The sequence below is a fragment of the Phycodurus eques genome, chromosome 15 (assembly GCF_024500275.1).
Source record: "Phycodurus eques isolate BA_2022a chromosome 15, UOR_Pequ_1.1, whole genome shotgun sequence".
NCBI lineage: Eukaryota > Metazoa > Chordata > Actinopteri > Syngnathiformes > Syngnathidae > Phycodurus > Phycodurus eques.
In genome coordinates, this window is record NC_084539.1 from 7580658 (window position 1) to 7593780 (window position 13123).

Sequence of the window (13123 nt, forward strand, 5' to 3'; positions counted from 1 at the left end):
TAGCCGGTTATCGGATCGCCAAGGTCCCCGCCTTCGACCACCGCCCAGCTCGCACTGCACCCGACCCCTATGGCCCCTCCCACAGGTGGTGAGCCCATGGGAAGGGGGACTCACATTACCCTTTTGGGCTGTGCCCGGCCGGTCCCCATGGGTGCAGGCCCGGCCACCAGGCGCTCACCTTCGAGCCCCACTTCCAGGCCTGGCTCCAGAGGGGGGCCCCGGTGACCCGCGTCTGGACAAGGGAAACCTGAGTCCATTTTTTGTCGTCATCATAAGGAGTCTTTGAGCCGTGCTTTGTCTGGTCCCTCACCTAGGACATATTACATGGTAATAATATTACAGTACCATGCAATATTACAGTAAGCTAAAATAAGAGTAAAAGAAGAAAGTTGAAATTAAAATTTGTTTTAGCTAGCCCGTCACTAGGGTTTTACATTGACTGATAGCATAAGCTGGCGATTTCTAAAACGATGTGTCTTGCATTTAAATATTCAATGTGAGTAATCCTTTTGCTGTGCGTGTAGTTTTACAGTAAACTCTAACTGCGGTGTCAATAAACAGCTTAAAGCACACTCAGGGAGGGCAGAATAACATGTGTCACATCCTTGCCACAAGCAACAAAAGGTTTGCTCATGATGTATTTACAATGCAGGGACTTGCATACACAACCGGTGCCATGACACATTAATTGTTTTTCTTCGATTAGAACATTTTTATGATTGTGAGAAGCCAAAATCTAAATCATGATTCAATTTCGATGAGTCGCCCAGCCCTACTTTATGCTTACATTTACAGCTATGCACAATTAAGAGTCTTTAGTTAACTTGAGAGGCATGCTTTTGGGACATGGGCGGAAGTTGGAGTACCCTAAGAAAACCTACGCAAGAACAAGGAGAACATGCAAACTCCACACAGAGACCAACAGAGATTTGAATACAGATTTCTTGTGAGGCAGACATGGTAATCACTATTACACCGTGTTGTCACAGCACAAACAAATGGACTAAAATGTACGAGACCAGAGTATACAAATCAAAATCCTTGAATTTACAACAAGTTTGGCAACACTGGCCAAGAGGTACAATCAAGCCAACAGGAATGAGAACAGAACCGGAATTAAGAACCCTATCAAAATAAAATGTGGATTAAGCTAGTATGATACACGACTTTGAAATTCGAAACATTTTTAAGCATGACGTTATTAGTTAACGTTATACTATACAGTAAATATGACAAAGTACAACTTTTTCATCAGCAATAACAACAACCACTGTGGGAGGCGAGGTAATCAATTTAATCTGATCTGTGTGCAGTCCAAATTGCGTTGGACTTGTGTCCACAGAGCCATCCTAGTGATTAGGCAATATTGTGTGCTGTGGACTCCAGAGGATGCGACAAAATCGGGGGGAGGGAAAAAAAATCACCTTCACAATAATTGGAAATATAATTGACTCCAAAAATAGGTGTGTCAGTTATTTAGCACAATGTACCTTTTAAATTCGTAATTTATAGCTTCTGAGCAATCAGTCTCAACACTGTATGCTAACAAGTTAATAAACCGGTTGTTATATTTCTGTAACTGGGCGGCATTGAGGGGTTTTAACTGTTATAGCTCATTTGTACAGCTTTCACCTATTCAGCCGGTGTCTGCGTTGGCCTAATCTACACTTTTATTATTTGTTGTATTTACATCTTGCTCGCTAATGTTTTTCAAGCTTTTAATAGTAAATAAAAATGCTATTCCCATTTTTCCCTTTTATGTTATAGATTTTTAACCATAGTTGCTCATTGTGTTCCAGTTCAAATTGTCTAAAGCCTGTTAAGTACACAGTATTATTATTAATAATACTCCATAATTAATCCATACCATTGAATTTTAATTTAACGTGCCCCGTTTTGCTTATTGGAAAAGCTACATAATTGTCCTGCAGGCAAAGTAACGTCTCTTCCTGAGAGGTCATATGATTATGGATCAATAAAATATGTACATAAATGCATGACAGCTGCAAAATAATGCAAGTCAGTTTTTATTGACATAAACTCAATAATCTCAATTTCTATTTGCCTCGGGAGGTTTTATAAAAAAGTACAATATACTATAACAGCCGCTATCCTCAGACCGGGAAGGTGAGAGTGCAATATTTCTGCATTTCTAGAGGACAAATGAACAAGATGAGGGGGAAATACAACATAGGAGAGACAAGCATGGTTCTTTTTTGCAACTGCCGCCATGTATATTGCATTCAGATGCTCTTGTGTTCATAAATACTGCAATTGCATGTGAGTCTATTGCACACAACCACATGCAAAGTTCGATATGACCTTAGCGACGCTTTTAACTTTTTCTTAAAACCACAGACGTTGGATTTATGGCAAGCAAGTGTCAACTTGTGTCTGTTTTTGCATGCATTTTAGTCACGCTCAGAGCACATGCGCACATCTTGGGACAACGCGAGCAAGTAAATGAAGCCGACAGCGACGGCGGCCCTCACATGGCTATAATCACATTAAGGCGACATCTCAGCCTCTCTGACACCAGCTAAATATGTCCTAGTCAAACTCAATGCGAGACAGCATGTACAATCACACACAAAAGGGGGAGTATGCAGATTAGTCACTTATAATGCACAACATGGCATCTGAGAGGATGCTAAAGCTAATCGGAAGAGTCTGTTTTGTTGAAAAATACATGAAAAGTGCATCTTGGTCAAAATGAATCAGGATAGTTTAATTGCTGTTATGATTGGTGCTTGACTGAACCCTTAAGACATCCACGGGACATTATCAGCCATAATTATTTTTGTGTGTGTCCTTTCATCGTCATTTTGGCTATATGTTGAATGAATATTTGTTAAATTAGTAGTCATCACTGTTCCGTAAATACAGTAATCCTAAAATGGCAAAGCTACACAAAAACATTTGGTCATCTTGTTTCAAAAAAGAAAAAATAGAAAATCTATAAAAATTTAATTTTTGATCACACAATTATCTTCACGCAATGTAGTCCTTTAGTTAAAATTTCACTTTAAACTATCCATCCATCCATCCATTTTCTGAGCCGCTTCTCCTCACTGGGGTTGCGGGCGTGCTGGAGCCAATCCCAGCTGTCATCGGGCAGGAGGCGGGGTACACCCTGAACTGGTTGCCAGCCAATCGCAGGGCACGTACAAACAAACAACCATCCGCACTCACATTCACACCTACGGGCAATTTAGAGTCTCCAATTAATGCATGTTTTTGGGATGTGGGAGGAAACCGGAGTGCCCGGAGAAAATCCACGCAGGCACGGGGAGAACATGCAAACTGCACACAGGCGGGGGCGGGGATTGAACCCGGGTCCTCAGAACTGTGAGGCTGACGCTCTAACCAGTCGTCCACTGTTACGCCCCACTTTAAACTACTCACTGTCAATTTTTTTTAAACATTTTTATACAGTATTTGTCCACGAGAAAGCAGAACTGTTTCCCATTCATTGTAGATCTTTTACCGTTTTCTGAAATGGTTCCTTGCTACTGAAATGATAAGTGTGTTTCAATATTGATGCTGCAAAATGTTGCATATGTGTAAGTATATGGATATTTAAAAGCCCTCTTAGGAGTTAACTTGTTTGTAGGTTTGCTTGCTGTTACATTTGAAGAGAATATGGTCTGCTAGGACTGATATTTAATTCAAAAACAGGTTGTATTTTCACTTTTGTACTTGGTAATTCCAAATCTAAATCCTAGAGGAGTGTCGGAATACAAGCCCTTCTTTTCTTTCTTTTTATTTTTTATTTCTTTTAACACTAGTGACATAATCAACATTTAAGACATCTTGAGGACATTTTGTGCCATTCAGTTTTTTCACAAAGCCATTTTAGCTATGTTGAATGTCAAATGTTTTTTCACCAATGTTCCTTAAATAAGTCGAAAAAAGTCTAAACCCAAACTGACATGTTCCACTGAAAACAATTTAAAATATCACTTTTCTTCACATACACAAATATGTCAATATTTCTATTTGGACAACTGGATTTCAATTGTTTTGCTTATGTACTTAACCACAGATTTTCCCTTTCAATGCATGCAGCAAAATTTTACAATGTTCAGCAAGGGTGCCTCACTACAATGTAATATGTACGTCATTGTTGATGTTGGATAACAATGTGCAAGTAGGCATATGGATATTTAAGTACCTTTGAGGGTTAATTTGTTTGTAGGTTTGCTGGCTGTTACAGCTAAAGGGGATCTGGTAAGACTGATATCAAACCGAAACATGGGTCGTTGGGGACCATTCGGGGGCTTCCGATCCACAAAAGAGGATTTAGGGTAGAACCGGTGTTGACTTTCTGGTGTGTTGTTGTGCTGCTCTGCATATTTGTGCATGTGTGATGCCCAAAGGTATGTCACAGTGGCCGCCCACTCGCAATCCTCCACTGAACTGGCTTATTCAAAACAAACAGTTATCAATTCTACATTTTCCCGCTGTTAGTAAATTCTACTGATGTTGAACGTTTGAGCAAACATCACTGATATATTTCTTCATCCAGATCTATGAGTTGCTGCCTTTTATGTGAAAAGCTAGAGGGCTGAACAACATGGCTGCTTTGCCACAATATTTTGTATTTTGTTTCTCTCTCCTGCAGTGGCGGCAAACCTGAACATTTTGTCAATTTGCCAAATGTCAGGCGTAAAGTAGAAAACCAGTGAGGGAAAATATTTAGAAACAGTAAAACCACATGGTAACGAAGATAATTACAGCTGAATTACCGTAATTTCTCATGTATAATGCACACCCATGTATAATATGCACCCCCAAAGTTGACCTCAAAATTCTGGAAGACCCTTCTACCGATGTACAATGCATTTTTACAATGCATGATTTTGCTTCTACCCATATGACTAAAACATGAAGTATTATCTGTATTTTGTTAGTTTTTTTAAAAATAATTATTCAGAAGTTAAGCACTTTATTTGAACACGTAATACTTTCTGTTTTTATTTACTTGGTCTTATTTTGCAATTCACAGCTCTACTTTTATTTAATAAATGAGAAAACACAGTTGTGCTCATATGTTTGATTGCCCAGGCAGAATTTGCAACAATAGATTCAAACTTCAGATGCCAGAAAAATTAAACAGTTTATAAATAGAGTTGGAGGGCAACATTTTTTTGTTTATTTTTATCCTTGTGGTATCCTATCCTATACGCAGGTGAACAAAGTACAAAGATTAGATATTTTTGGTATCGAGGTTTGCACTTACTAACAACGCTGCCTTATTTGCAATGCAGTTGGTCTCATTTACATAGTGTTTCTGTTTACACTCTCTGTTGGTTGGTCACTTGCTGAACGATTTCATAAATTTTCAATTGTGACATCGTCTAACGTGATCAGTGTGAATTTAGGTAATAACCACATTGCAGCATTAAGACTGCTAAAATGTTATAATGCTCCCACCATGGATTTTAGAGCTGCTATCGCAGTAGAAACTTTTAAATCCCGACTTAAGACTTATTTCTACTCTTTGGCATTTAGTTAAAGTACTTCTGGGCCTGTTCTACCTCTGCTTGTCCTATCTCCTCTTCCCTCATCTCCTGCTCAGAGAAAGGGCTAGGTGATGATGACCAAATCTGAAGCTGTTGCTCTTTGGATTCTGCACCAACCAACTGGGAAAAGATCTGAGTTGGACCACTTCCCCCTCCCTATGGAGGATTCCACTCTGACCGACTGGGCCAGGTCCTCAGGCAGAACCACCGAAGGTGTCTACCCTGCGGCACCTTTTTCCTTTAAATGGAATCTTATGCCCTCTTAATGAACATTGTACAGCAACTTGCCATCATATTGAATATTATGCAGCACCAGAAGACTGTATCTGATGTTGCCCACTCGATATCCATTTCAGCCTGGTCATCCTGGAAGTGGGATCTGCCCCATCTGTGGTCCCTTCTCCTTCTCCCCCCAAATGGGGTCTTGAGTTTTTCTTTGCAGTATTGACAACTGACCATTGATCATTGACAACCGTGGGCCTGTGAAGCCCTTTGAGACACTTTTCTGATTAAGAGCTATATAAAAATAAATATGATGTGACTTGACAATGGAAAAAGCCAAGTGTCCCTCATTTCTGATTCATTTTTGAGTCAGGATAGAAAAAAAGTTTCCTAAAACTGTATGCATTTACCCCCTCTTTGCACTGTTGTCGATGGAAGTAAATACCATGCAAACAACAACAACAACCGAACATCTGTTATTATTCATCCAATCCACTAATTTCTACTGTTTCGGCTCACAGGTGAGCAGGAGCTTATACCGGCGGACTTTGGGCGAATGTCTGAGTACACCTTCGACTGCTCACCGATCATCCGCAGGGCATATGGAGACAAACTACCATTCACTTTCAAAAACACCAATTTGAAGGACATTTTCTTGACCTCTTCAAGTATTCAGATAAATGGAGCCATGATAAACTGGTATATCGTCCCACTGTATGAGATTACTCACCATAGCATGATGCTTCCACCCTCCTGCGTCACTGTCGTCGCAGTGTACCATGGCCTAAATTCAGTTTTGTTTTTTTGTTTTTTTTCCTTGGGGAGGGGGATTTTCTTGTCTAGCACACCCCAAAAGAACAAGCTTGCTTTAATCAGTCCACAAAATGTGCCATTTCTCTTCTGTCCTGCCAAAACGTTCTCGGGCAAATTGTAACCTCTTCACCATGTGTTGGTATGACTCTTACATGATAAGCGGTATATAAAATGAATGGATGGATGGATGATCCTGCGTTGACAGTTCACAGGTGCCACAAGTTGGCCGTGACACGATGCAACACAAATGTGAAATAAGTGAGTGAGTAAAGTTTTGATCTTATGACACTAGTATCAAACAATATCAGTTATTAAAAATTATTCAGATTGATCCTCTACTGTGGACTTAGCCTACAGGTACAAGGTATACTGGCTTGCAACCTTGCTGTTGTTTTTAGTTTATCTAAAAGATGGCACAACAAGAAACTGGGTTAAAACATGCTGACAAAGGAGTGAGAATTTGTCATCCCAAAGCTAAATTCAAAACCAGTTTTAATGACATCAGAGAAAGGGCAAGCTAACAGCTGCAGGGCTAAGCTGAGCAGACAAAACTGGAGTTTTCCAGCTGAGCGACTGTTGAGACATGCTGTCCTCCTAATGCACACATTACACCTGCTTAACTTGGTCCTTTGCTATATAAGGGGAATTATACTGCAGCACACTTACAGCTGATAAATTCCCCTGTTACTACTCGGACGTATAGCAACAGAAATCACCAGCCACTTCTGTAGACAGCAATTGGGCCAAATGAAGGCCATTAGTGACACAATAACAGTTTATTGTGTGATTCTGATTATTGACTCAGCCCACCCCCCTACACATCATATCCTTGCAATGCCGCCTGTTCCCCTGCCCACTCAAATGCTAAGTATGTTAGCTATTCTCCTGTGCAGATTACCGTTTGTTTTGTCCTTGTTCCAAGTGACATTAATTAACAATGAACTGCAGTACACAAAACCTTGAAGAAAACTGAAGAACACATTTGATAACTTCATGTCCTACCTCTGTTGTGGCTGGGGACCCTCCGGCGGCCAGTAGATGAGCTGTGGATGACGTGCTGGTAGCGAGAGATGTCTGGTGGAGTTTTGGGAACACGGAAGCTGGCCTGGAACCGCTGCATCAAATCTTCCACCACCTCCCTGTTCGGGTCAATGGCTGCAACAAAGAATGGCAAGAGTGAAAACGTCAGCTGCATCGTAACACTTAGCACCAGTGAAAATATGTTTTAAAAAAAAGGGTGGGAATACTCCTGAAGTTCTGGGACATCATGAAAATAACTTGTTTTAGGAGATATTAGGAATGGGCGCATCATATGCATCACGACCAATAGCCCCCACAATTAAAAAAAAAAAAAAAAAACATAAAAAAAATCTAGTTTTCAAAGGATTCCGTCAATTCAATATTGCCTCAACGGTTCCTGTTGTGGCTCAGTCTCAGTCATTCTGATTGATGACTCCAGAAAACTTTGCTTTGGGCAAAGTGACTGTATAGTTGAGAGTGTGAGAGAATAAAATCACCTCTGCTCACTTTCCTTTAAAATAGAAAAGATAAAAAGGAAGGGTATAAAAGTCAACTGCCATACTGCACTGATCTTACCAAGAATAATGGTGAGACGTTTGTGGTGTTCGGCATCCAAAAAGGCATGACGACATTGCACTTCATGCAGGTATTCTTTATGCGTTTCATGGCCTTACATGACACGGGAAGTATTAATAAGATACAATAAACCCTCAAATAGTGTGGCCACTAATAGTGATGTTTTCCAATTATCTGTCGGGTGCGTTATCCAATGAAATTATTGCCACCGTCAAATAAACACATTCTTTTCAAGTATGAAAAAATGGTACTAACTACAATTACCTCAGTTCATAGACTAACATCAACACACAACTGTTGCCACCCATTTGTGGAGCAGTAAAGGCAATATTCTCTCCATTGAAAGATGGCATATTGTTTCTATTCAAACATCTAGGTAAAGAGTTGAACAGATGAATAGACGAGTGGACATTTACATTGTGAATGGGCTTCTTGCTCAGAATTAAAGAAAATCTTACGTTATGAGGAGGCATTGTCTTTTCCAGTGATTAGTATTGCAGTAAACTCTGACATACCATTCGCTCCACAACATTGTGTCGATGGTTATGTTCCAGGAAGATATGTAATGTGGTTCTTGGCTTGGTGATGCCTCCACAGGTGAAAATACAGGGTGTCCACAAACACACTGCCTGATTTTAAACAGATATAAAATGAAACTTAATTGTATTATTTTTGTCACACATATATACAGATACATGATTTCATACAAATTCATGTGGTCCAGGGTAGCATTACAGAAACTCAATGTGCGCCCCTCTGGTGACTGGTCACTCTGCAAACATTGAACACTCTGTCCACTCTCTACAACATATTAATCGATCAATCCATCAGACTATTTATATAGCGCTTTTCATTAAAATGTAGCACAAAGTTCTTTAAACAATAAAAACAAGTAAAACAAAACAAAGCCTAATGACATATACACACACACGCATACGCACACACACACAGATTATCTCACACATTAGTGTATGCGCACTGAAAGAAGGCAGCTAAAGCGAGAAAACCAAATAAATAAAAGCATCCATCCATCCATCCATTCATCCATTTTCTGAGCCGCTTCTCCTCACTATGGTCGCGGGCGTGCTTTCGGAAGACCAGAAAGAAGAGCATTACAATCATCAATTCTACTAGTAATAAAAGCACAAATTAGTGTCTCTGTTGGCTTTAAAGAGAAATGGATGCACTTTGGGAATGATTTTGAGATGGTAAAAAAACATTCCTTGTGATTTGGATGTTAAAACGACAAGTCTGAGTCAAAGACCTCACCTAGATCATTAAAATTAAAATTATTATTTATTTCTGTCAGTGCTTAAGGACTGATAACCTAATCTTTTTTTTCCTGGTTGAGCTGCAAGAAGTTTTCCGCCATCCATGACTTAATGTTTAAAATACAAATAAAAGGGGAGTTTTAATATATGGAGTGTCTCATTTCTCATTTCCATGAGAAAGGACCGCCTCTTCAAAACAGGCTAATTTCAGAGAGGCAAAAATTGGTCTGGATTCTGATGTAATTCTTAATACTTGGCGTTGATTTCGATTCTGAAAACAATCTGACAAATGCAAGTGAAGATACCAGGGAACTGTTCTAAATTATGAAAAAAAAGGTCGTAATTATTTAATATAATGGGAATGTTGAGTCACTGATGGTGTAGTGGTACACTTGCCTGACTTTGGTGCAGGCAGTGTGGGTTCGGTTCCCACTCAGTGACCGTGTGAATGTGAATGGTTGTCTGTGTCTATATGTGCCCTGTGACTGACTGGCGACCAGTTCAGGGTGTAGTCCGCCTTTTGCCCAAAGTCAGCTGGGATAGGCTCCAGCGTCCCGCGACCCTAACCAGGATAAGCGGTGTTGAAAATGGAAAATGGATGGGAATGTTGTTTTATATGACTCCTAAAATGTGTTTGTACACCTATATTTTAAAACTCTCTTTAAAAAAAGGCAAATAATTATAGTAACCAACAACCCAACTTCAGTCTAATTTAAACTGTGTGCTGAGTGTTTTACATTTGCACATTCAAAACAACATCACTCATCAACTCTTTGCCAACCCCCCTCAGCTATCATCAGCATTTTTGGATTTGTATATCTGACAAAAGAGGGTTCTCTCCGGGAATACTGGTGATACAATTTGGATCACAATCAAGCATTCAAATAAGTATAAAAAGGCAAAGGAAAGGGGGAGGTAAAGCGGGTAAATTGTCCCACTGTGACACTGTTACATAACTCATTTAAACCAGACATTCATTTAATGGCAATTATTACAAACAAACTCTTCAGACTTTGACATATTTAATGTATTGCATTCGTTAATTATACAGGATTGAAAAATGTCAATTGTCATTTAACGAAGGATATGACCAGGAAGGTTAATATCTATCCTATTGTACTGCAAATGTAGGTACGAGAAATAAAACCAATTGGAGCAGTTCCCTAGCAACATAAAAACTGTGTGGTATGCATTAAGATTGTTAAGTAAAATAATAAAGTGATAATCATAATTTTCATGGGAGCTAAACATTTCAAAAAAAAATTTGGAGATAAAATACCTCAACAACCAGTCCAGTTGCCTTTGATTCAACTTTTGTGGATGACCAATGACAGTGATGTCAAGGTGAATACTCACTCTTCAGTGGCATATATGTATTCCATTTCCAACAAACAGCAGACCCTTACAATGTGCACAGTTTGACAGTCAAACAATTCAGATTCTGACTTGAAAACTTGAAAACATGCTCTAAAAGTCAAAGAAGAATCCGGAAAAGAACGGAAAGTGGAATGCATTGCTTTTCTGATAGAAAAGGAACTACAAATCGAATTTATCACCGAATGTCATGCAGGCTAATGTTTGGTAGTTTTATTTTGAACAGTTACTTATACAATTGTGCACTTAATTGACAATTAACAACGGACAATGAACAAAGCTAAAATTTAAAATTAAATTTTAAACTCAGTACCTGCTGAGTACATTCTATGATGGTGGCATTCAACCTCTAGGTCACATGAATTGTACGGACATTATTTCTTGACTGAAATATCAATCTGAAATGTGAGAAAGTTGAACTTCAAATGAGGACCCACTGAAAATGTAATCAATTGGTTCTTCACATCCTCTGTGGTGAAGAGATTATTCTGGTTTCTTGCATCAGACAAAACAGTGTGCATCAGCGAACCTTCAAAGTATACTTACTACAATGGTGTTGCATCAACACAAATTTGGTATTGATTCAGGCCTTACCACTCGCAGATAAAACGCCCGAAAGATGCATCTGACAGTATAACATGAATTTCAACTCCCATTATGTAATGTGCCGCTGTTTATGTTTAGAGCAAACCTGTCTTTCTCTGTTGACTCTGTGGGGAGGCATGTTTCTTTCCCCAGCTTAATGGGAAAAATTGAATTCAAGAAAAAAAAAAAATGTTCCAAACTGGCAGATGTTTTAGTTTTTTTGTGTGGTAGAACAACTTTGATGGCTTGGCAGTGACTAGCTTTTTGCTGCTGGCGATGTTGTAAACTGAACTGCAAGCGTACCGGTACCGGGGTTACAAACAAGGGTTAGTCATGTGGAACAGAGGAGCACGTGCAAACATAGGACACATTAATCTTTGCTCTATTTTCCGGCCCGACTATAGGCTGCTAGACCAGGGATTTCAGCTCATGGAAGCTCTTCATACCGAACAAGCCCATCGCTGCAAAGACAGCATTTATCTCAAGACATAATGTACATCATTATCACTTAGTGAATGTGAAGTCTTTGTTGAAACCCATGCTACCCTGTGTGAATACTCCTGTGCCAGGTTGCTAAGTGATCCAAAGCCTTCCAGATCATGGAAGAAGGCTTAATGGAGGGCACTGTTTTGGGTAGTTTATCTACAGCAAAAAATATGACCGTGCGCATACAAGCTTCTACAAAGCCTTTGCAATCCGTTACTCAATACATCCCCCACTGCATCACAAAAACTATTTAAGTATTTACATAACTCTTCCCTTACTACCATTCGAGGGATTCCGAGCTGAATCCTCCTGATTTATAGTTTGCTTTCTCTTGTCCAGATCTGTTGATAGGTTTGCAAACAATGTGCCTCCCTTGTTGGGTTCACATTTACATGCAAGGTAAGGGCCACATTTGATTTTTAAAACAAACGGAGGGACAAGGTCACGTGAAAAAAAGCAGCACACATAAACAAAAAATTGCTTTGAATATTTTCCGATCCTTTACAACTTTTGAAAATGGAAATCCCCCCCCCCCCCAAAAAAATATATTTCTACTAAACAGTACTGCTTGGAGCAATGCAAAACAAACAGCTACAGTATAAGTTGGATTTAAACAACACCTATTTTAACACTGTCCTTTCATGATATACAGTATTTTTTTTATATTCTGTACGGTGGTTTGTACAGAAAAGCAATGCCAAAACAGGAACAATCTTTGACATTTTTCTTAGACCCAATTTTATCAGTTTGTTTTGTTATCCTGATGCTACGGTTTGTTGCTCCAACACAATTCATCCAGCATCCGTCCATTCATCCATCTACCCGTCTATCCGCCCATCAATCATCAATAATGCTTATCCTGTGAAGGGTTGCGGGGGGGGGCTAGAGCCAATTTCAGCCTACATGTCACTGACTGACGGATATTGTTTCCACGGTTCTTCCTTCCAGCAGAGTGAATGATACAACCCTGCTCCATGAGAATACCCTTTTTTGTGCATTATTAATATCTGTTAAATATCTGTTAAATACTACCGGTGCCATAGTATTCGCATCTGTATTTAAATATCCAATATGTGCTACTTTAAGCAGGTATTTACCTCTGAAGTTAACCAGCAGAGGCATCGAAGAAGGCTACGACAAAGAATCAGGTGTTATTATGTTTACATCTGATACATCTATGCTTTCATAGTCACAGAAAACCCATCCACGGCTCCAGGAAGTTTTGCTTCATCTGATAAAAGAAAAAGACAC

At 39.4% G+C, this 13123-nt stretch overlaps 1 protein-coding gene across 3 annotated transcripts in view; it reads right to left on the reverse strand.

The window, feature by feature from the left end:
- Nucleotides 1-13123, reverse strand: part of LOC133413895 (astrotactin-2) — a 291345-nt gene that overhangs the window by 154800 nt on the left and 123422 nt on the right. For all 3 annotated transcript variants that reach the window (XM_061698810.1, XM_061698809.1, XM_061698808.1), the window contains exon 4: nt 7563-7715. In XM_061698810.1, the coding sequence (XP_061554794.1) occupies nt 7563-7715 (153 nt within the window). The remainder of the gene's footprint in view (nt 1-7562; nt 7716-13123) is intronic.